The 22,498-nt window shown below is 42.2% G+C and overlaps 1 protein-coding gene across 30 annotated transcripts in view; it reads right to left on the bottom strand.

The window, feature by feature from the left end:
* TLN2 (talin 2) overlaps positions 1-22,498 on the bottom strand; it is a 482,025-nt gene that overhangs the window by 164,570 nt on the left and 294,957 nt on the right. For all 30 annotated transcript variants that reach the window (XM_035261780.3, XM_078333299.1, XM_078333307.1 and 27 more), the window contains 2 exons: positions 9,470-9,533; positions 7,577-7,681 (listed from right to left, as the gene is read on the bottom strand). In XM_035261780.3, the coding sequence (XP_035117671.1) occupies positions 7,577-7,681; positions 9,470-9,533 (169 nt within the window). The remainder of the gene's footprint in view (positions 1-7,576; positions 7,682-9,469; positions 9,534-22,498) is intronic.

The following is a 22,498-nucleotide window of genomic DNA, read 5'->3' as shown; positions in this document are numbered from 1 at the left end:
CATTTTGCCTAAGGCTGCTTTCATACTACACGGGCAAAGCTGAGTATTGGCATAGCCTGAAATGTTTACTATCTGGCCCTTAGGACCAGGGTTTGGGAAGTGTGGGAAGAGTTCAGTGACTGGGATAATCTAAAATGTATCAGGCCAGGTACAGTGGCTCATGCCTATAATCCCGACACTTTGAAAACCTGAAGTGGAAGGATCCCTTGAGGCAAGGAGCTCGAGACCAGCCTAGGCAACATAGGGAGACCCGTCTCTAAGATAAGATAAAAATAATTTAGCTGGGCATGGTGGCACGTGCCTGTAGTGTCAGTTAGGAGGCTGCAGAGAGCCACGATCATGCCACTACATTCCAGACTAGGTGACAGAGTGAGATCTTGTCTATATAAAAAAAGAATAAATTAAATTAATCAAACATCCTTACTTGCCAGTCACCACACTTGTTCACATACACTAGCTCACTCATCACTGGAGCTCTGTAAGGAATGAGTCCTGTTGTGAGATGAAGGAACTCAGATGAATAAACTGGGATTTAAAGCACGTTCCCCAAGGTCATGTAAGTTTCTACTATTTCTCACACAGGTGTAATTACCATCTTGGATTCTAGGCCTATTTTCCCAACTCCAACATGCCAGCACTTTCTATTACAATGACATAAAGTTTAATACTGACTACTAGGACACAATGTTCATAAACAGAGAAGAAAACAGGATGGTAAGCACCTCTCAGCACATCAAACCAGGCCTCTCAAAATATCTATGACTGATCTCAAGGCTGTGTGGTATGAGTAAGCGTGTTCATTATCATTATTAATTATAATTTCATTTACTTATTTAGAGTTTCTAAAAGAAACCTATAAAAGTAGTGAATGGGAAGCAAGAATGACTCACTTTTAATTTACTACCTAAATTGTGCTTCATTAGCATAATTCCTTCACAATTTAATGCAATCTTCAGTTTGGAGCATGAGAAATCTGTTATTGATGTCTTTTAAAAAATGTATTACCCCAATTAGTACAACTTCTATGGAAAACAGTACGGAGATTCCTTAAAATGCTAAAAGTAGATCTACCATTCGATCCAGCAATCCCACTACTGGGTATCTCCTCAAAGGAAAAGAGGACATGATATGAAAAACATACTTGCACACATATGTTTATAGTAGCACAATTCACAACTGCAAAGATGTGGACCCAACTTAAGTGACCATCAACTAATGAGTGGATAGAGAAAATGTGGCACCTTGGAATACTACTCAGCCACGAAAAATAACTAAAAAATGTCTTTTGCAACACCTTGGATGGAGCTGGAGGCCATTATTCTAAGTGAATAACACAGCAGTGGAAAACCAAAACTCACGTGCTCTGACCTAATGCGAGTTAACCTATGAATACACAGAGGCATACAGAGTGGTATAAAGAACTTTAGAGACTCAAAGGGAGAGGGTGGGAGTGGGCTATAGATAAAAACCTGCACAGCAGGTATAATGCACACTACTGGGTGATGGGAGCACTGAAATCTTAGAATTCACTGCTGTATAATTCATCCATGTAAACCACTTGTACCCCAAAAGCAGTTGAAATTTAAAAAAAAATATTCCTTAGGCATACAGTTTTTTTAGGTGCTATTCTACATGTGATCTGTTTTCATCACGTACTCTAAATGGTTTCACTCATTTTTACATACCTCCTCTAAGGGCTTATTTCATACGGTTGGCATACGTCTTTTCCTATGCCAATTTAATCAATTTAACGATAAAACTAAAAATTAAAATGATTGTGTACATATCGTTATAACGTGTACAGGATCCATATGCTGAAAATTACAAAACGTTGAAAGCAATCAAGGATGCTCTCTATACCATGTTTATCGGTTAAAAGACTTAACACAGTAAAAATTTCAATTATCTCCAAATTGATCTATAAATTTAATGCAATTACTATCAAAATCAGAGCAAGGCATTTTGTAGACACAGATAAGTTTGTCTGGAAGTATATATGAAAAGGAAAAAACCTAAAATGGCTAAAACAATTTTGAGAAAGGGGAAAAAGTTAAGGTAATCACTTTATCTGATGTTCCAGCTTACTTCATAGCCAAAGTTGATCACGACAGTGTGATTAGAAGAGGGATGCATATTTGAGTAAGAACAGAACAGAGAACCCAGAAAGAGACCCATCCAGATGTGCCGAACTAAATTTTGACAGTGATGCAAAAGTAATTCACTGGAGGAAAAACAGCACTTTCCACAAATGGTGCTGGAGTCACCTGATTAGGGTCGGGGTTGCACAAATCTATAAATATGATAAACTTACATGTAGCACATGTAACACTGGTGAACTCTGAATAAGGTCTGTGGATTGTACTCAAATCATTTTCCTGGCTATGTTGCTGTACCATTGGAGGAAACCTGATGAAGGGCACGTACGACCTTTCTGTATTATTGGGTTTGTTTTTTCTTGGTTTTGGTTTTTCAGATGGAGTCTCACTCTGCTGCCCAACCTGAAGTGCAGTGGTGCAATCTCGGCTCACTGCAACCTCTACCTGCCGGGTTCAAGAAATTCTCCTGCCTCAGCCTCCAGAGTAGACGGGACTACAGGCATGTGCCACCATGCCTGGTTAATTTTTTGTATTTTTACTAGTGATGGAGTTTCATCATGCTGGCCAGGCTGGTCTTGAACTCCTGACCTTGTGATCCGCCTGCCTTGGCCTCCCAAAGTATCGGGATTACAGGCGTAGCCACCACAGCCATTACTGTTATTTTTAAAACCACAGTCAGTTGTAGAACATTTTCACCACATCAAAAAGAACCCTGCACCCTTTAGCATTCCCCTATCTCCCTCACCAGAGTAATCTTAAGCAACCACTAACCTCCTTTCTTGTCTCTATAGATTCGCCTCTTCTGGGCACTTCACATAAAGGGATCACAAAGTATGTGGTCTTTTGTGGCTGGCTTCTTTCACTTAGCATAACATTTACAATGTTTATCCATGTTGTAGCATTTATCGGTATTTCATTCCTTTTTCTGGCTGACGCCGCATTGAATGGATAAACCATAATTGTCTATCCCCCATTAATCATTTGACAATTTGTGTTGTTTCTTAACTTTGGGCTAACACTGCTGTGAACACATATGCGTAAGTTTTTATGTGGATATACACTTTCAATTTTCTTTGGTCTATGTTCCTAGGAGTGCGATTGCTGGGTTATATGGTATTTCTATGTTTAATCAATTGAGGAACTGACAGACTGTTTTCCAAAGTGACTGCACCATTTCACATTCCCACCAGCAGGTTATGGGAGTTCCAATTTTTCCATATCCTCACCAACACTTGCTATTATCTTTTTGATTCTGTGTGAGTTGTAGTTTCCTGTGAATCTGCAATAATTTCAAAGTAGAAAGTAAAAAAAATGATGTGGTATATCTTGTTTTAGGATAAATAATCACAGCTACAATAGTAATTTTGTTCCTTCATTTGCTAAAGCAATGATTCCCACCACCCCCCCCCCCCAATTTTTAAATCTTACTGTATTTCCTAGAACTTCCAAAACAATGTTAGAGGGTAATGAGATGGTGGACACATTTATTCTAATTCCAATTCTTACAGATTTCTCCCTTCCCTTCCCCTCTACCCCCCTCCCCCGCTACCCCCCTTCCTTCCTTCATGATGGTGGGTACATTTATTCTGATTCCAGTTCTTATAGATTTCTCTCCTTCCCTCTCTCCTTCCCTCCCTCCCTCCCTCCGTTGAGACAGAGTCTCGCTCTATCGCCCAGGAAGGAGTACAGTGGTGCAATCTTGGCTTACTGCAACCGCCACATCCCAGGTTCAAACAATTCTCCTGCCTCAGCCACCAGAGTAGCTGAGATTACAGGTGTGTGCCACCACACCCAGCTAATTTTTCTATTTTTGGTAGAGACAGGGTTTTACCATGTTGGCCAGGCTGTTCTCGAACTCCTGACCTCAAGTGATCCACCTGCCTTGGCCTCCCAATGTGCTGGGAGATTAAAAGCATGAGCCACCATGTACAGCCTCTCATAGATTTCTCTCTAGCATTTCTATAAAGTATGATACTAATGAGAGGTTTGATACTGATGATCCTCTATCATGGTGAGCAAGTATACTTATATTCCAGCATTTTAAAGAATTTTTAATAAGAAGACATTTTGTCAAACACCTTAGTGGCTTTATATAAAATAGTCATATGATACCATCTTATTTAAAGTCTTGGTCTGATTAGAAGGTTCATTAATTCTTAATATTGATTCATTCCTGAATTTTTTAGTCATACCACTTTTAAAATAAGGCAAACTATATATCAAAAGCAATTGAGAAAAACACTAAAGTGAGCAATACGCTACTAACATTATAGACAGTGACAAAAATAAAATTAATAAAAATGTCAGTATCTAATGTGTATACAGAAGTTGCAATTGCTTGGCTGGGCTCAGTAGCTCACGCTTAGTAATCCCAGCACTTTGGGAGGCCGAGGCGATGGATCACCTGAGGTTGGAAGCTCAAGACCAGCCTGACCAACATGGAGAAAACCCATCTCTACTAAAAGTACAAAATTAGCTGGATGTGGTGGCACATGCCTGTAATCTCAGCTACTCAGGAGGTTAGGCACGAGAATTGCTTGGACCTGGGAGGTGGAGGCTGCAGTGAGCTGAGATCGCACCATTGCACTCCAGCCTGGGCAACAGGAGCAAAACTCTGTCTAAAAAAAAAAAGAAGTTGCAAGTGCTGCCTACTTTCTTAATCCTCTCTTCTCTTCAAAGAGTTGTAATTTTTAAAAAATATAGAGAAAAAAGGGAACGAAGGAGAGGAAAAGGAAATGGAAAAGGGAAGGAAGAAAGGAAAAAATCTGTCATGCTCTTCTTTTGCCTTAAATAATTTTGTAAAAGGAGATTTGGTTTAATCAAATCTGCAAGACCCTGCTATAACCAGAAAATCTTTGTTCTCTCAAATTATCCTAGTGACTATGGACCAAATTTCTGAGCTCTAAATTGTCTTTGGATAACAAATTTATTTTCCCTACAATTTGATATTCAATTTCTCTTCCTTTCTAATTCTAGTTTTCTGTATGTTCTCTATTATCCTGAATTTACTGACCTACATGCAAGAGGCACAACAGCTTTTCTTAGCACATCACTGAAACCGACTGTGTGTGAAGCCTGGTATTAATGGAAGACGATGTGAATGTAGGAGATGAATTTAATACTAAAAGGACTACAGGGAAACTCAAGAAAATAAATGGAAATTGATGCTATTACCAGTGGACATGATGAAAATTTGTTTAATCTTTGTCCCTGCCAGGCATTGGAGCTCATCTACTACTGGATGCCCTTCACAATAATGAATGAACAGCGTGCCTTCTAAAATGAGCGCATTTCCCCATGTGTGCAAGGCACAGATGGGAAGCTAGAGCAGTGGAAGCAGGTGACTGCCTCTCAAATGGGGTCACTACAGCTAAGCGGTACAGTTAGAGCTTGGGAACACCATCTGTGAATCAGGGAAACCTGAATTCAAGCCCTGGCTTCTTCAGTTACTAGCCTTATAGCCCCAACTGAACCACTGGATCTAGCTGGGCCTCTGTGTTCTCATTTATACAAAGAAGATAAGAGGGCTGAGCACAGTGGCTGACACTTGTAATCCTAACACTGTGGGAGGCCGAGATGGGAAGACTGCCTGAGCTCAGGAGTTCAACACCAGCCTGGTCAACACAGTGAAACCCTGTCTCTACTAAAATATAAAAATGAGCCAGGCATGGTGGCATGCACCTGAAGTCCCAGCAACTTGGAAGGCTAAGGCAGGAGAACTGCCTGAACCAGGGAGACGGAGGTTGCAGCGAACAGAAATCATGCCGCTGCACTCCAGCCTGGGCGACAAAGCAAGATTCTGTCTCCAAAAAAAAAAATTGAAGATAGTAGTAGTTCTGCCCCAGGGCTGCTGATAGGTTTGAATGAGATAAGCTTGATGGAGGGCTATTTACTGAACATTATTACTGTTATTATTAATATTGGTTAAGTGGAGTCATTGCTACCTAGATGGCATCAGTGCCATTCAAAAATTCACTGATACTTTAAAATGCCACTAAACGTAAAAAAATTCGACCTCTCAATTACTTTTCTTAAAAACAAGGTGACTGGGCTAAAAAGCCCATTTTGGCTTTAGCTCACCTGCACCCAGGTGATTAATATTTAAGACAAAAAACAAAAACCCAGGTGACTAACACACACTTTCTTCATTGCAAAGGCCTAGCGATTGTGGGTATAAAACTGAAAGCTGGTTTTGTTGATATATTAAAGATAAGCGTGCACCATATGTCTTTCTGACATGTAACATCTTGGTATCTCCTCTCCTCAAATGAGGCAGCTTGCTCCAATGAGAAGAAGAGTCAAGAAAAACATCTTTTTTTTTTTTTTTTTTCAGATGGAGTTTTTTGTTCTTGTTACCCAGGCTGGCGTGCAATGGCACGACCTCGGCTCACCACAACCTCCACCTCCTGGATTCAGGCAATTCTCCTGCCTCAGCCTCCCTGGGATTATAGGCATGCACCACCATGCCCAGCTAATTTTTTGTATTTTTAGTAGAGATGGGGTTTCACCATGTTGACCAGGATGGTCTCGATCTCTTGACCTCGTGATCCACCCACCTCAGCCTCCCAAAGTGCTGGGATCACAGGCGTGAGCCATCGCGCCCGGCCTAAGAAAAACATCTTAAAGGACAAATATAACTGCTTCTTTTGCAGTTCTCTTTGGCTGTGGGGAAAGACACCTTCTTAGTCTGGTCAGTTCTACCTTTCCAACTTCAGTCCCTGGGAGCAACACGGCTGGTTTGCTCCCGTTTGCTGAAAGCAACACACGAAGACTCACTGTAAGTTAGAGCTTTCTCCAGGGCCCCAGGTGAGAGGCCAAAGGGGTCAAAGCACAACAAGCAGAAATCAGTGAAACCTAATAGTTAAGACAACTAAAAAGAATATCATTTTCCTGAGGTCAGGAAAAGCAAAGGGGTAACCAAGATAACCAGAGGTTTGTCAGTCACGTGAAGATGGAACCCATCAAGGGCCAACCTGGGCTTGCTCACAGGTGCAATTTCAAAGACACACCTCTTTTCCTCCAGTAGGCAGACAGACAATTCCCATGAAAACACATCTGCAGGCCATAAAATCCAAAGTCCTATCTTAAAGTATACAAATGAAGGACCACATTTACCCCGAGAATTCGATTTGGTCTGCAGTGGTGAACAGCCTTCACTTAATTCACAGGACTCTTGACAGTCCTAAATGAAACATTGTCAGGAAAAGGAGTATGAAGTAAAAGTGAAGCCAGTCCTTCAGGGACTTCACCCCTGACAGTGATCTGAGCCAAAGCCTAGCTGCCCAGAGGCTCCTGGACAGCCGGGCTCACTCACAGCCTGCAGGTCATACCCCTGAAGCCTGTGCTGTGGCTAAATGCAGGTCAGCACTAGACAGATGTTCCACCTCAAATGCTAGGGGGTGAGCAGGTCAAACCAGGCTTGAACGAAAGAAAAAAAGAGGTGGCTGAGGTGAACACTCTCTCCATTCTGCCCAACTCACCTTCACCAGGAAGAAGGACACGCCATATGTGCGGAGGGACCGTGCGAGTTTCACGTACTTGACCTTGGCTTCTATCTCACTCATCTCTCCGCAGTTCTTATGCTCCTGCAAAAGTGACAGTGGCCGGGGACCAGTTATTGCATCTCTGCCAGCAGGTGGGCCTGGAGAGAGGGAGTGACTACACGGAGTGGACACAGTGGCTCGGAATGATCATTAAGTGATGTGTGTCTGTTTGTGTCTGAGACCCCTCCATGACACAGGCAACTGCTGACCAAGGATCAAAGCACACAGGAGCTTCTAACGCGGGGACTTCAAACGGGAGTTTAAGGCCAAGCAGCCTACATGACTTTACAGCTAAATGTGACAATTCATGCACACGTGCAGCGTGGTGGGAACAGGGTTCATAACTGTAATCACATTTTCAAAGGACTTCACATCCCAAACGGTTCAGAGCCAAGACGTTAAATGATACCAAGAAAAATGTTCTTCTCAAGACATGTGTCATTCTAACATCCGTCTAAAATGTACTGGCCAGTTGTGGTGGCTCATACCTATAATGCCAACATTTTGGGAGGCCAAGGCGGGCGGATCATGTGAGATCAGGAGTTCGACACCTGCCTGGCCAACAGGGCAAAACCCATCTCTACTGAAAATACAGAAATTATCCAGGTGTGGTGGCATGTGCCTGTAATCCCAGCTACTTGGTAGGCTGAGGCACGAGAATCACTTGAACCTGAGGGGTGCAGGGGAGAGGGGCAGAGGTTGCAGGGAGCCAAGAACGCCCTATTGCACTCCATCCTGGCTCTGCTTCAATTAAAAAAAAAAAAAAAAAAGTATCATTTTCCAAAGAATAGGACATGCCTGTACACAATACTACTCAGAAACAATACCGGAGAAAAGTATGTTTTATACACAGGAAATTTGTATTGTAATTTATATTTACATTTCAGGATCAAAGAAGACTTCGGTATCTTGGATTCCTTAGAGTATTTCATGGCAAAGTTAGTGTTCGGGCTTTTCTTACTGGCTGCGCAGACTAGAAACGTCTCCGACTGGCTGAGGCAGGAGAATTGCCTGAACCCAGGAGGCGGAGCTTGCGTGAGCCGAGATCGCGCCATTGCACTCCAGCCTGGGTAACAAGAGCGAAACTCCGTCTCAAAAAAAAAAAAAGAAGAGAAGAGTCTCTGACTTACTTTTGTTTTGTTTTTGAGACGGAGTCTCACTCTGTCGCCAGGCTGGAGTTCAGTGTGCCATCTCAGCTCACGCAACCTCCGCCTCCTGGGTTCAGGCAATTCTCCTGCCTCAGCCTCCCGAGTAGCTGGGATTACAGGCATGTGCCACCATACCCAGCTAATTTTTGTACTTTTAGTACAGACGGGGTTTCACCATGTTGGCCAGGATGGTCTTGATCTCCTGACCTTGTGATCCACTCGCCTCAGCCTCCCAAAGTGCTGGGATTACAGGTGTGAGCCACTGCACCTGAAAAAGTCTCTGACTTTTAGAATAATCCTGGATTTTTAAAAGGCACTGGTTTCCAAATGCCAGCTTCAAAAAACAAATCTCAGGACCAAGAGGCTACTTGTAGCTCCTTCCTCAGTGCATGTTAACGGTCTATAACCTTGTTTCAATGTTACCAAGATAATGCCTTTGAAATCAAATGGATGCATATTTTTTTTTCAGAAGGGCTAGGTAACCTTTAGCAAGAAAATATTGATTAAAATAATAAATCTACCCAAAGTAGAACCGTCAGCTTCTTTACTCGTGAGTTGCTAATCATTTACTATATGAGAGTACAGGCACAAGGTATAAACTATCATGCACAGAGGCCCCTTCATACTAATAAATGAGAATGGGGAGTGAGGAGAATAATGAAGTTCTGTACATTTCCAATACCTGAAAGATCCTCTTTTCAGCTCCTCTCTGCTTGATGTATTCTTTGGGCAGGAATTCCTTTAGACTAAGAGAGAGAGACATTTAAAAAGGAAAGGCATTTATCATGTTCTGTGATGAGAAGCAAAGGCAAGATGTTTAATAAAACTCAGTTAACTCATTGTGTCTCCCAATATTTTATGGAGTAATTAATAACAGACTGCTGTGTCCTACGATGCACTTGAATAAGGGCACAGACATAAAACTAGTAGCATAGAAAAGGTCAAACCAACATATTTAAAGAAGAAAGAATTTCCAGGATCTATTGTAAAGTGGAAAAAAAAAAAGGAGCACAAGAGTATTATGTATGCTACCCTTTGTAAGAAAGGAAAGAAACTGTTTTTATTTTAAAAACACTATTTTCTATTGTCCACGTTTTTTTTTTTTTTTTGAGACGGAGTTTCGCTCTTGTTACCCAGGCTGGAGTACAGTGGTGTGATCTCCGCTCACCGCAACCTCCGCCTCCTGGGTTCAGGCAATTCTGCCTCAGCCTCCCGAGTGGCTGGGATTACAGGCACGTGCCACCGTGCCCAGCTAATTTTTTGTGTTTTTAGTAGAGACGGGGTTTCACCATGTTGACCAGGATGGTCTCGATCTCTTGACCTCGTGATCCACCCGCCTCGGCCTCCCAAAGTGCTGGGATTACAGGTTTGAGCCACCGTGCCTGGCCTGTCTACATATTTTTTAAAAAATAAAGCAAAGATAAACCTAGTACTAATAAAAATGGTTCTCCATGGAAGAGGGGAAAAACAAGGAAAAGGGAACAAGAATGAAAGTTAAACTGTATTTCTTGTATTGTAGTTTTCATTTTAGAATCACATGAAATTACAAAAAAAAGCAACACCTAAAAAATCTAAAGCAAACTGAAACAGTGTACTAAGTTGACAGTGTAACTACAGGGAGAATAATTATTTCAAGTAACTTTGGAAAATAGTCTTTTGACTATACATCCCTTGTAGGATATTATGGACAAAATAAACCATAGTAGACTTGTTGGTAACAATGTTAATATTTAAAATTAGCATCCACTTTCCCTCCTGTCTACACACACACACACACACACACACACACACACACACCCACCCCACACTACAATTAGGATATCACATTATATATAAGTAGGATAAAGTCAACAAGTGTTTATGGTTTTTGTTTGAAACCAAACTTTTCAACATAAAATAGATAAAAATAAACAAAACGCAAGAAGACTTGGCTAAAAATTCTTCATCTTTTATTTGACTGGGAAATACTGGCCTGAGTGCCTGATTCATTTTTCTTTTCCTGAAAAGCATTTTCTAGCTATGTCACCTATAAAGGCCAGGAGCAAGCACAACCTGGTGGCACCCCCAGTGCGTAGGCCAGATGTTCTTCTAAATACCATTTCCACTAAAAGGAACCACCAAGTCTTAGGTAAATCACTTATTCTTGGTCTGAGGCGGGAAATGTATAAAATGTTCCTGGGACTTCTTGTGGCTTGAATCAAGGAAGCTAACAAGATGATACTGGAGCCACTATCAATTGTGGGTCACGATGGCCAGGGGGGAGACCCATGTTAATTCTAGCTTTATAATTATAAGCTTGATTGGCTCACAGTGCACTGAAGTTTATACGCTGAACTAAACTATATTATTGGTGCAGTTAATTAGAAATGAAGCAGCCACAGGAGGCCTAAGGTAAAGATCAGCTGAGAGTGCAGCAACACCAGGGAACACTGAGGGGTGGTTGCAGAGCAGGGAACACTGCTCCGGTCCCACGAACGCCTTCTCAACATGGAGACTGTATGAGGCCTCATAAAGAGGGCTTATGCAAAGATCTCTGAGAAGGGAGGCGACCTCTGCTCACAAGATCTGGGAAGGTCTTTGCAGGTGGGAGCTGGCAAGGAGGAGAAAAGCCTCGCTGGGCAGAGATCACAAAAGGCCTCAGGCTCTGCCTAGGTTCTCAGAATATGGAGTGATTTTAATTGCTCTCTGTCCTCAATGCTTGAGAGAGAAAAGCTCCTGGATGCACGGGGAGTGGTCAGACTGTGGCTCCTAATCCACTATACTTCTGATGCAGCCACACCGTGATAACAATCAGTGATAAACTCAGTACTAGTTTGGCATGCCTTAGAAGAATCTCAAATCCTTCTATCTTACCTACACCTTCACCCTCCCCTTCCACGCCCATAAGATCAATAATACAAGTGTTTGGAGCCGAGAGCCCAGGCCAATGCAGTTCCCAAGCTTGCCATTGGTCCCCCAGACCAATGCTGTAAATTGTACTCTTGTGTCTCTGTCTTCATTTTTTTTTCTCAATCCCCTATCACCACTGGGACTAAGGGCACCCATGTACGGGGCTGGGCTGGTTCTCAACATCAATGAATTCCCATTAGCCAAAAATTGGATGATTTAAAACTTTATATTGAAAAAGAGAGAACAAAATAATAAACCCATCCATCCAGCTTTGACAATTATCAACTCAGTCATGACTCATCTATTTCCCCATCCCACTGACCTCCCCCGGATTATTCTGAAGCAAATCCCAGACATTACATAATTAATACCAAGCGATGGGACAATTTGAGGATCAGAAAAAGGATGACTGCAGTAAGTTAAAGCACAGATACTCAATATCCACAAAGATTTTTTTAAAAAAATCATTGGTCATCTTAAGAGATTGCTAAGGGCCCAACTCATACTGAAAACTGTAAATGAAGGGAAAGAAACAAGGATTTATTCTGATGTTTCTATATGTTAATAAGGGCAAGAATCATAGTTAATAAATGTAGAAAAAATAACAAAATTCCAAAATCATCATTTTTTAACTTTTAATAAAATAACTGACAGATCAAAGCAAATTTCAATGACTACAATACCAAAAAGTAAGTTGATCAGCAACTTTATAATAGATGGATGGCCAGGCGTGGTGGCTCACACCTATAATCCCAGCACTTTGGGAGGCTGAGGCGGGTGGATCATGAGGTCAAGAGATCCAGACCATCCTGGTCAACAAGGTGAAATCCCGTCTCTACTAAAAATACAAAAATTAGCTGGGCATGGTGGTGTACGCCTGTAGTCCCAGCTACTCGGGAGGCTGAGGCAGGAGAATTGCTTGAACCCAGGAGGCGGAGGTTGCAGTGAGCCGAGATCGTGCCATTGCACTCCAGTCTGGGTAACAGGAGCGAAACTCCGTCTCAAAAAAAAAAAAAATAATAATAATAATAGATGCATCGCTCTGATAACATCTAAACCCAATAGTCAATTTTAATGTTAATCAAAGTAGGATAACCAGACAATATATGCCTCCCGACTGATACAAAAGTATACAGCCCCACCTAGGAAGTATTTTTGTCAATAAAGAATAAGGAAATACATAATTGAAAATGATTTTAATAGAGCCCCTAGATCTAAATACCAGTTACAAAAAGAGGAATCGAGAAACATGTTCAATGATAACCTTCAGGATACAATTAGCCAAACCTAAACACAAGAAATGCTATACAAATAACTTAGTTTCTTCAAGAATAAACAGTTTGGTAGTAGTGGTCAAGAGGAGGGCATAATACATTTAAAAAGATATAAGAAATATATTTACTACAAAGCTATAGTAACCAAGACAGTGCAGTGATGATGTAAGAACAGATACATAGGTCAACAGAACAGAACTGAGTCCAGAAATTGACCCTCACCTTTACGGTCAATTGACTTTCAACAAGGGTTCCAAGACAATTCAGTGAAGAAAGAATACTTTCATTTACAAGTGGTGCTGGGACAATAGGATGGTCACATGTAAAAGAAACCGGAGGCCCTACCTCCCATGACAGACATAAATGTCATAGCTAAAGCCATAAAACTCAGAAGAAAATATGGGAGTCAATCTTTATGACCTTGATTGAGGAAAAAAGTTTTTAGATACAATACCAAAAGCACAAGTGGTATAAGAAAAACATAAACTTCACTATTTCAAAATTATGAGCTTTTAAATTGCAAATACCACCATCAAGAAAGTAAAAATACAATCCATAGAATGGGAGAACACATTTGCAAATTATATATGAGGAAATTACAATATAAGCAGAATATATTTAAAAAAACTTGTAACTGAATAATGAAAAGACAAACACCCAATTAAAAATGGGCAGAGGACTGGCCGGGCGCGGTGGCTCACGCCTGTAATCCCAGCACTTTGGGAGGCCGAGGCGGGTGGATCATGAGGTCAAGAGATCGAGACCATCCTGGTCAACATGGTGAAACCCCGTCTCTACTAAAAATACAAAAAATTAGCTGGGCATGGTGGCGCGTGCTTGTAATCCCAGCTACTCGGGAGGCTGAGGCAGGAGAATTGCCTGAACCCAGGAGGTGGAGGTTGCAGTGAGCCAAGATCACTCCATTGCACTCCAGCCTGGGTAACAAGAGCGAAACTCCGTCTCAAAAAATAAATAAATAAAAACGGGCAGAGGATGAGAGCAGACATTTCTCCAAAGAAGAGATACAAATGGCCAATAAGCACATGAAAATCTGTTCAGCATTATTAGCCACGAGGGAAATGCAAAGAAAAACCTCAATGTGATACTACTACCCACGCACTAGGATGGCCACAATAAAAAACATGGACAACTGCAAGTGTTGGCAAAGGCACAGAGAAACCGGGACCCTCACACACAGCTGCCAGGAATGTAAAATGGTACGGCTGCTGGAAAAAAAAGTTTGACAGTTCCTTAAAATATTACACAGCAATTCTACTCCTTGATATATGCCCAGAAAAAAATGAAAACACTGCCACACAAAAACGTGAACATAAACATTCGCAGCAGCATTATTAATGATAGCCAAATGACAATAACTCAAAAGCCCATCAACTAATGGATAAAATGTGCTTTCTCCATACAATGGAAGATCATCTGGATCTAAAGAAAGGAAGTAGGCCGGTTGCGGTGGCTCAAGCCTGTAATCCCAGCTCTTTGGGAGGCCGAGGTGGGTGGATCACGAGGTCAAGAGATCGAGACCATCCTGGTCAAAATAATGAAACCCCGTCTCTACTAAAGATACAAAAAATTAGCTGGGCATGGTGGCGCGTGCCTGTAATCCCAGCTACTCAGGAGGCTGAGGCAGGAGAATTGCCTGAACCCAGGGGGCAGAGGTTGAAGTGAGCCGAGATCGTGCCATTGCACTCCAGCCTGGGTAACAAGAGCGAAACTCCGTCTCAAAAAAAAAAAAAAAAGGAAGTACTGAAACATGCTACAACATGGAAACACTGTGCTAAGGAAAATAAGCCAGTCACAAAAGGAAAGAGAGTGTGATTTCACTAGTAAGAGAACAAGAGAAGATTCCAAGTTCATCAGCAGAAGGGATCTAAGAAATACCTACTTGGCAGCAGTTTAGACATTAAGATTATCATTAAGCAAGTTCATGGGCAAAAATGAATGATTCAGAGAGAGTTAGAAGACACCAACATCAGAAAAGAGGAAGCTGAGTTTCAGAGGTGAAGGCTTAGCTGAGGGCACAGGACTTGTTGGTAAGTAGCAGAGAGCCTGACCTCCCAGAACAAGAGAGAGTCCACATGAAAACACAGCTGCTTCATGCTTTCTCCAGGTGCCCATTTAAAGGAAGTGGCATCATGAGAGGACCACTGCTGCCAGCCTCTAGACAATGGCTCCTACATCAGCAACAGAGACCTGGTTAAGGTTACCAAAAGCACCCAAAAAGGGCTCCATGTCAAACTCTCAGAGCAATGATTGCCACCAGAAGAATACCACATGGTGGTGTCCAGGGGCCCAGCAGGGGTAGAACATGCTGACCATCTATGGCAGGAAAATCCCGTGCTGCAGCAAGCTCCGTCCATTCACACTCCACCAAACCAGCCCAGCTCAATCTGCCTCCTGCGCAGCCCTCAGGAGTTACTGAAAACATCAGAAGGTGCACTGGAGGTGTTAGCTCTGAGGTCTCAAGAATCGGTTTGCGGGAAGTTTAAAAACCATTTTAAGATATGAAGAGTGGGCGCATGTGTGTGGCATGCATTTTCCCCAGTAAAGCGGCCATGTGTGCCATGTCAGCACAAAGCGGGAGGGAGCAGGCAGGGTGTCATCAAGGCCTGCCAGCCAGCAGTGCAGTAGTTCCAGCTCGGTTGTTGTTCTGATTAACAAACCTGAGTCTGAAAGGCTCCTAACATCTGGGACATGTATACAAGTGCAATCTGTCAGCCTTGTCGGAGAAAAAAATCGATCAGATTGTCATACCTGATTGGACATTTTCCTAATTAAGCAAGTTCTAGCAAAATCCCCCCCCCCGCCCCTTTAAATGTTCTCACCTTCAAAGGGCAGCCATCTACAAACTGTGCATTGAGAACTCACTTCTCCACCAAACCCGACTGCCAGCCTTTTAAACATGGCCCTTTCTGAATGCAGTCATAATAATCAGACTCTCTATTCCAGTAAAGTTAGTACATGAATCTCTAGTAGACTCTCTAAGACCCATGAGAGGTTCAAAGTTTGCAGCCAACAGCCTCCTCTCGCAAACTCCGACTTCTGCTCTGGTCAAGTCTGCTCTATCTGTTCTTCCATTTGTTGCAGCTGGCTGGATAGCACATAATTATGTGATATAATGACATAGCTCGTAAGCTGCAGAAATAGTATAAAAATTGACCTACTGCATTCTTCCTAAAGGTAACAGTTGGCTGGGCGTGGTTGCTCATGCCTGTAATCCCAGCACTTTGGGGGGCTGAGGCGGGTGGATCACAAGGTCAGGAGTTCAAGACCAGCCTGGCCAGTATGATGAAACTGCATCTCTACTGAAAATACAAAATTTAGCCAGGCGTGGTGGCAGGTGCCTGTAATGCCAGCTACTCAGGAGGCTGAGGCAGGAGAATCGCTTGAACCCAGGAGGCGGAGGTTGCAGTGAACTGAGATTTTGCCAATGCACTTCAGCCTGGGTGACAGAGTGAGACTGTGTCTCAAAGAAAAAAAAAGTTATAAAATGTGTTAAATGACATAGAGATAAGACAACTGTAAAATACTGAAAAGAAAAAAAAATCACGGAAATCTAAAGATATTCTGTCCTCAGACTGCTTCACGGTTGTCTTCAAATTCCCTCACAGATGATGCATGATGCATGATTCATGCAAGACACTGTGGAAATCCCATCAGGAAACTTACACAAGGATCAAAACACTCGCAACGAATGTGTAAGTTCAATATTAGAATAAAGGGTTTCGAGGGGTAGATGTCACTTGTTATGATTCTACATTTTAAACGACTTTTTGGACTCTCCAACCAAAGTCCAAACCAGGTGGACAGAGAGTTTGTACTATTAAAAGAGCTGCCATTTATTGAAGGCCAACACCTGTTTCGGGTGCTTTACAAACACTAGCAGATTAACTGAGTTCTGAGGAAAGGCAGGAGGAAGCAAAGACCTCATTCTACACACAGACTGAGCTTAGCGAGGCTAAGAAGCCCAGGGTCACAGCCCACAGGCTGTCTCATCCGTGGGCACCAGGGACCATGCTCTGGGCCACTCCACACCCTGACCCCTCCAAGTTACCCTTTAGTCAAACAATATCCCACATGTCAAGTATTTCAGTCCCTGTGGGATAAAATAACAATCAGATTATGATAATGAAGACCAGGTGGCAGCCACCAATACACAGAAGCCGGTGGAATCAGGGAAGGGGAATCTAACACATCTAGGGGAGCAGGAGCTGAACTCAAATACAGATGTCACCAAAACCTCATTTTCTACTTTTTGAAGGATGACTTGCAATTTTGTTATTTAATGTATATATTTAAAGTATACAACGTGACGTTTTCATACAATATACATAGTGAAAGAATTACTACAGTCAAGCAATACCCATTCCTTCAGCTTCTGTGAGCGTGATAAAAGCACCTAAATTTTCGTTTTTTAAATGTCCAGCATATAATACTGTCAACTATAGCCCTCATGCTGTGCACAAGGAGCATGAGGCCTGCAGACTTACTTACCCTATGTCACTGAGCCTCTGTACCCTTTGACCACTATCTCCCCATTTCCCCACCCTCAGAAACCACTTTTCCACTGTTTCTATGTATTTGAGTTCTTTGTGATAAGGTTCCCCATGAGTGAGATCACACAGTATTTGCATTTCTAAGTGTGGCTTATTCCACTCAGAGGACATGATAATGTCCTCTAGGTTCATCCATGTTGTCACAAATGACAGTATCTCCATTTTTAAGGCTAAATATTATATATTATTTCACTGTGTATGTATATACTCAAACCTCATTTTCTTATGTAAAATTGAAGCTGCCTCTACAAGTAATTCCAAAAGAAAAGTTACAAAGATGTTTCCCAGTCTGGCCATAAGTTACAAGTACACAGGAGACAGCTCTGATTTGCGGGAAATGTGAACTGCCTCTTATCTGTCCCAGGGCTGCCATCAAGTCACCGCATGACTGCAGGAAAGTCACCAGGTCTGTAAGTTGGTTTTTACCACTTGAAAAGCAGAGGCTTCCAACCTGAGTGTTATCGCTCACATGAACTGAAAACAAGGGATGTCGCCTCATTTGTGAGAGCTGAGGGAATCCAAATGAACATACATAGTAGTAGATCGTCCGCCCAGCACAGGGTGGAGGAACGGAGGGGAGGGATGCTGGAGGTACAATAGGGACAGCATCACCCAGAGGATGCTGGAACACCCAGGATCCTGACTCCAGCCTTGATGATGAGTCACCAAATGATTAACAGCAACATGTCAAATTTGGTATTACATAAGGTTCTCAGAGTGTGGCCCCAGGACCAGAACCATCAGCAGCACCTGGGAATGTGATAGAAATGCCAGTGTTCAGGCTTCACCCCACACCTGCTGGATAAGAGGCTCTGGGGGTGAGGCCAGGCATCTTTTAACAAGCCCTTCAGATAATTCCAATCAGACTCAAACTGGAGAACCACTGACACAGGGGGCTGAAAGCTCAAATTACAGACTCAGATATGCTTGGATTGGAATTCAGATTCAAATGTCAACATGTCTGCAACCGAGCAGTGCGGTTAAGTTCTGGTGAAGTGAGGTGGTAAAACAGGTGTGAGGAAGCACTGAGTGAGCTGGGAAATGCTTAGTGGCAAAAAAAAAAAAAAAAAAAAAAAAAGTGGAAAGTAAGGCCGGGTGCTGTGGCTCATGCCTGTAATTCCAGCACTTTGGGAAGCCAAGACGGGGAGATCACGAGCTCAGGAGTTCAAGACCAGCCTGGTCAAAATGTCAAAACCCCAGCTCTCCTAAAAATACAAAAATTAGCCAGGCATGGTAGCACACACCTGTAGTCCCAGCTACCTGGGAGGTTGAGACAGGAGAATCACTTGACCTGGGAGGTGGATGGAGGGTGCAGTGAGCTGAGATCACATCACTGCACTCCAGCCTGGCGGACAGAGCAAGACTCCATCTCAAAAAAAAACCCAGAAAAAGTGGAAAGTGAAAACAGCTTGTTAGTTAGTTTCTGCTGTGGCAAAAAAAAAATACCACAGAATGGGCAATGAGCAGTCTTTTAATTATATTCAATTATGTTTAATTCTATAGTTCATAATTCAATTATGAAGAACAGAAATGTATTTCTGCACAGTTCTGGAGGCTGGGAATTCCAAGGTAAAGGCACTGACAGGTTCATCTGTCTGGTAAGGTTGGCATCCTCTGGGGAGGGGAGAAAGGCTATGTCCTCACAAGGCAAAGAAGCAGAAGAGCAAGCTAGCTGAATGCTGCCTGAAGCCTCCTTTCTAAGGGCTTTAATTCCATTCATGACGGAAAGCCCTCCTGACCTAACCATGCCTTGAAGGCCCCACCTCTTAACGCTATCACACTGGCAACACCCAGATTTTGGAAAAAACACATTCAAATCACAGCATCTTGGCAGAAACATAGGAACCGGATTTGAAGAGCTATCTTGGTCACACAGCAGTTCTGTGATCCTGAACCAATCCAAATGTCCTTTGATGTAAGGACACACCACTACCCAGGAACTCAGAGACAGCTCAGGGCTGGATACCTTCAGCGGTTCCTGGTTCGAAAGTTCTGGAGTTTGAAAAGAGTTAGGGAGACAGGCACCAACCTCAGAAGACTGCTCGGATAAAACAATACAGACACTACTGAATGGTCACTATCTCCCAAAACGGAGCGGACAGGAGAGCTCGGGGCTGTCAGAAATACAAGAGAGAAGCTCACAGGGAGAAAACCATACTGCTAAAAGTATGCAAGTGGCGGCCGGGCGCGGTGACTCACACCTGTAATCCCAGCACTTTGGGACGCTTAGGCAGGTGGATCACCAGGTCAAGATATTGAGACCATCCTGGTCAACATGGTGAAACCCCGTCTCTACTAAAAATACAAAAGAAAATTAGCTGGGCGCGGTGGCGGGTGCCTGTAATCCCAGCTACTCGGGAGGCTGAGGCAGGAGAATCAGTTGAACCAGGAGGCGGAGGTTGCCGTGAGCTGAGATCGCGCCATTGCTCTCCAGCCTGGGGAACAAGAGCGAAACTCCATCTCAAAAAAAAAAAAGTATGCAAGTGGCTTTTTATGCATTTTACTTTTAACTTAGTGGGAGGATGGTGGTGAAGATTATAACGTTAAGAGAGCTGATGAAACAAAAGTGGAAACGCCAGCTTTCTAGTTTGAAAGCAGAATCCATGGCCGTATTATTCCGACAAAAGCACACAGATGCCCAGCTCCAAGGAGGAATATGTGTTTGAACAGAGGCCAGGTGAAAAACTGGCTCAAGGCCTCCTACTGGGTCAAAAGCTTTGCTTGTTGACAGTAGAATTATCTTGAGTTTGTGGGGGAAAATTTCCAAGTCCACTGTGAATTCTTTCTCAACAAAGATTCATGCCCTGGACTGCTTTGTTTTCTCGGTAAAATACTTCTGAGGAATTTCCAAGCAGGAAGAGGAGGCTGTGGTAGTCAAGGATGAGAGAGGTTTCCTAAGCCTGCCCACACTCAGCCCTGGGACCATTTCCTTCCCATAACATGCAGAGTCATGGAACCTTTCTGTCTGGCCTCCAATGCCTATTACTTTTGTCTTGGCCACGTGTTAATAGCTAATTTTGACGAATATAAACTTTTATCACTTCAAGCCTAGACTACTGTAACCATTTTTTTTTTTTTTTTAATGTTAATTGGGCTGGGCGTGCTGTCTCAAGCCTGTAATCCCAACACTTTGGGAGGCTAAATTGCTTGAACCCAGGAGTTCAAGACGAGCTTGGGCATCAAACCAGGACCCCCCCATACAAAAATTAGCTAGGCATGGTGACGCATGCCTGAAGTCTCAGCTACTGGAGAGGCTGAGGCGAGGGGATTGCTTGAGCCCCAGGTTGTGGCACTGTACTTCAGCCTGGGTGACAGAGTGAGACCCTGTCTTACAAAAAAAAAAAAAAAAGTGAGTGTGAAACATTTCAAATTATAGAAAAGTATATGCCTTTTCCTTTTAAAAGAAATACAGGTTGGCATGTTGCCGTATTTCCTTCATGATTGCTACTTCTCTTCTGTTACTAGAGATTGCAGAATGAGCGGAAGTCCCATACCCTTTATTAGGTAGCCACTGTTTTGAAGTCAGTTTCCACAGATACTTTACTATCTTCCTATAATTCCTTGTATCTATAAACAATAATACACCCTGTTTTCTTTGCGTACATGCTTTTTAATACAAAGATTCATATTCTGAAATACCATGTTTCCTCTATAAGGATCTTGGTGTTTTCACACATTTAAATATATGCCCATCTGAGGGACATGAAATGCTCTATCCCTTTTGATTTTGCATTTTCTGAATCACTTATTAACTTAAACATCTTTTCATGTCTTTATAAGCCAACTACATTTTTCCTCCTCTGTAAACTGCCTACTGATATCCCGGGTGATCTTTTTTTTTAGATTTTTTTTTTTCTTTTTTAATGTCTTCTGGATATTAATCTGATCTTGGAATATTCATTGCAAATATGCAAATTCCTTTTTCCAGTTTGGAGTTTCTCTCTTAACTTGATGATGTCTTTGCCTAATAAGATATTTTAATTTTAATAAAGGTAGGATTACTTTTGAATTACTATATCACCTATGACCATAATATAGTGTTTTAATTACTTTACCTTTATAAAAATTTTTGGTAGTTGTATGAGTGCTTCATATATCCTCAATTAGCCTTGACCATTCTGGAGCTTTGATTAGTTCATATTAATTTTTAACAGCTTTATTGAGATGTCCATATTAAGAAAAAGCTTTCTCACTATTTTTTATTTTTTTTATCTTTTTTGAGACGGAGTTTCGCTCATTACCCAGGCTGGAGTGCAATGGCGCGATCTCGGCTCACTGCAACCTCCGCCTCCTGGGTTCAGGCAATTCTCCTGCCTCAGCCTCCTGAGTAGCTGGGACTACAGGCACGCACCACCGTGCCCAGCTAATTCTTTGCATTTTTAGTAGAGACGGGGTTTCACAAGCTTTCTCATTATTATGTAAGTGATTGGAATGGAACGGAATCTAAGTGTGGGTAGAAGTGCTTTACTTGGTATCAAATGTTCCTACCCATTAACATAGCAAACGACTTCACTTACTCAGGCTTGCTTTTACGCTCTACAACAGACCTCTCTCATTTTATTGGTGAGATGTTGAGCTGTCTTCCTAGGTACATTACACTTCTTGTTACTACTGTAAAAGGTAACTCCCTTTTCTCAACTACATTTCCTCTTCGATGATTTGTATGAGAATACTATTTGCTATTACATGCTGATTTATTTTTTTCCCCCAAGAAACCATGTTTCAAGGTCTTGTTAATTCTGGTAAGGTTCTATGTAGACTGACTGACTATCTATGTAGATAATACTATCACCTGTAACTAATGACGGTTTTGTTTATCCAATCCTGATATGGTTTAGCTCTTTTTCTTTCCTTACTGCACTCATTAGGATATTTGGTATCATGTTGATAAGAAGCACTGGTAACAGGCATCCTTCTGGGCATTAAAATTAAATATTAAACTATTAATTATGACACTTGTTATAGATATCCTTTAGT

Source organism: Callithrix jacchus, chromosome 8, assembly GCF_049354715.1.
Source record: "Callithrix jacchus isolate 240 chromosome 8, calJac240_pri, whole genome shotgun sequence".
NCBI lineage: Eukaryota > Metazoa > Chordata > Mammalia > Primates > Cebidae > Callithrix > Callithrix jacchus.
This window is presented reverse-complemented; position numbering and strand designations above follow the sequence as displayed.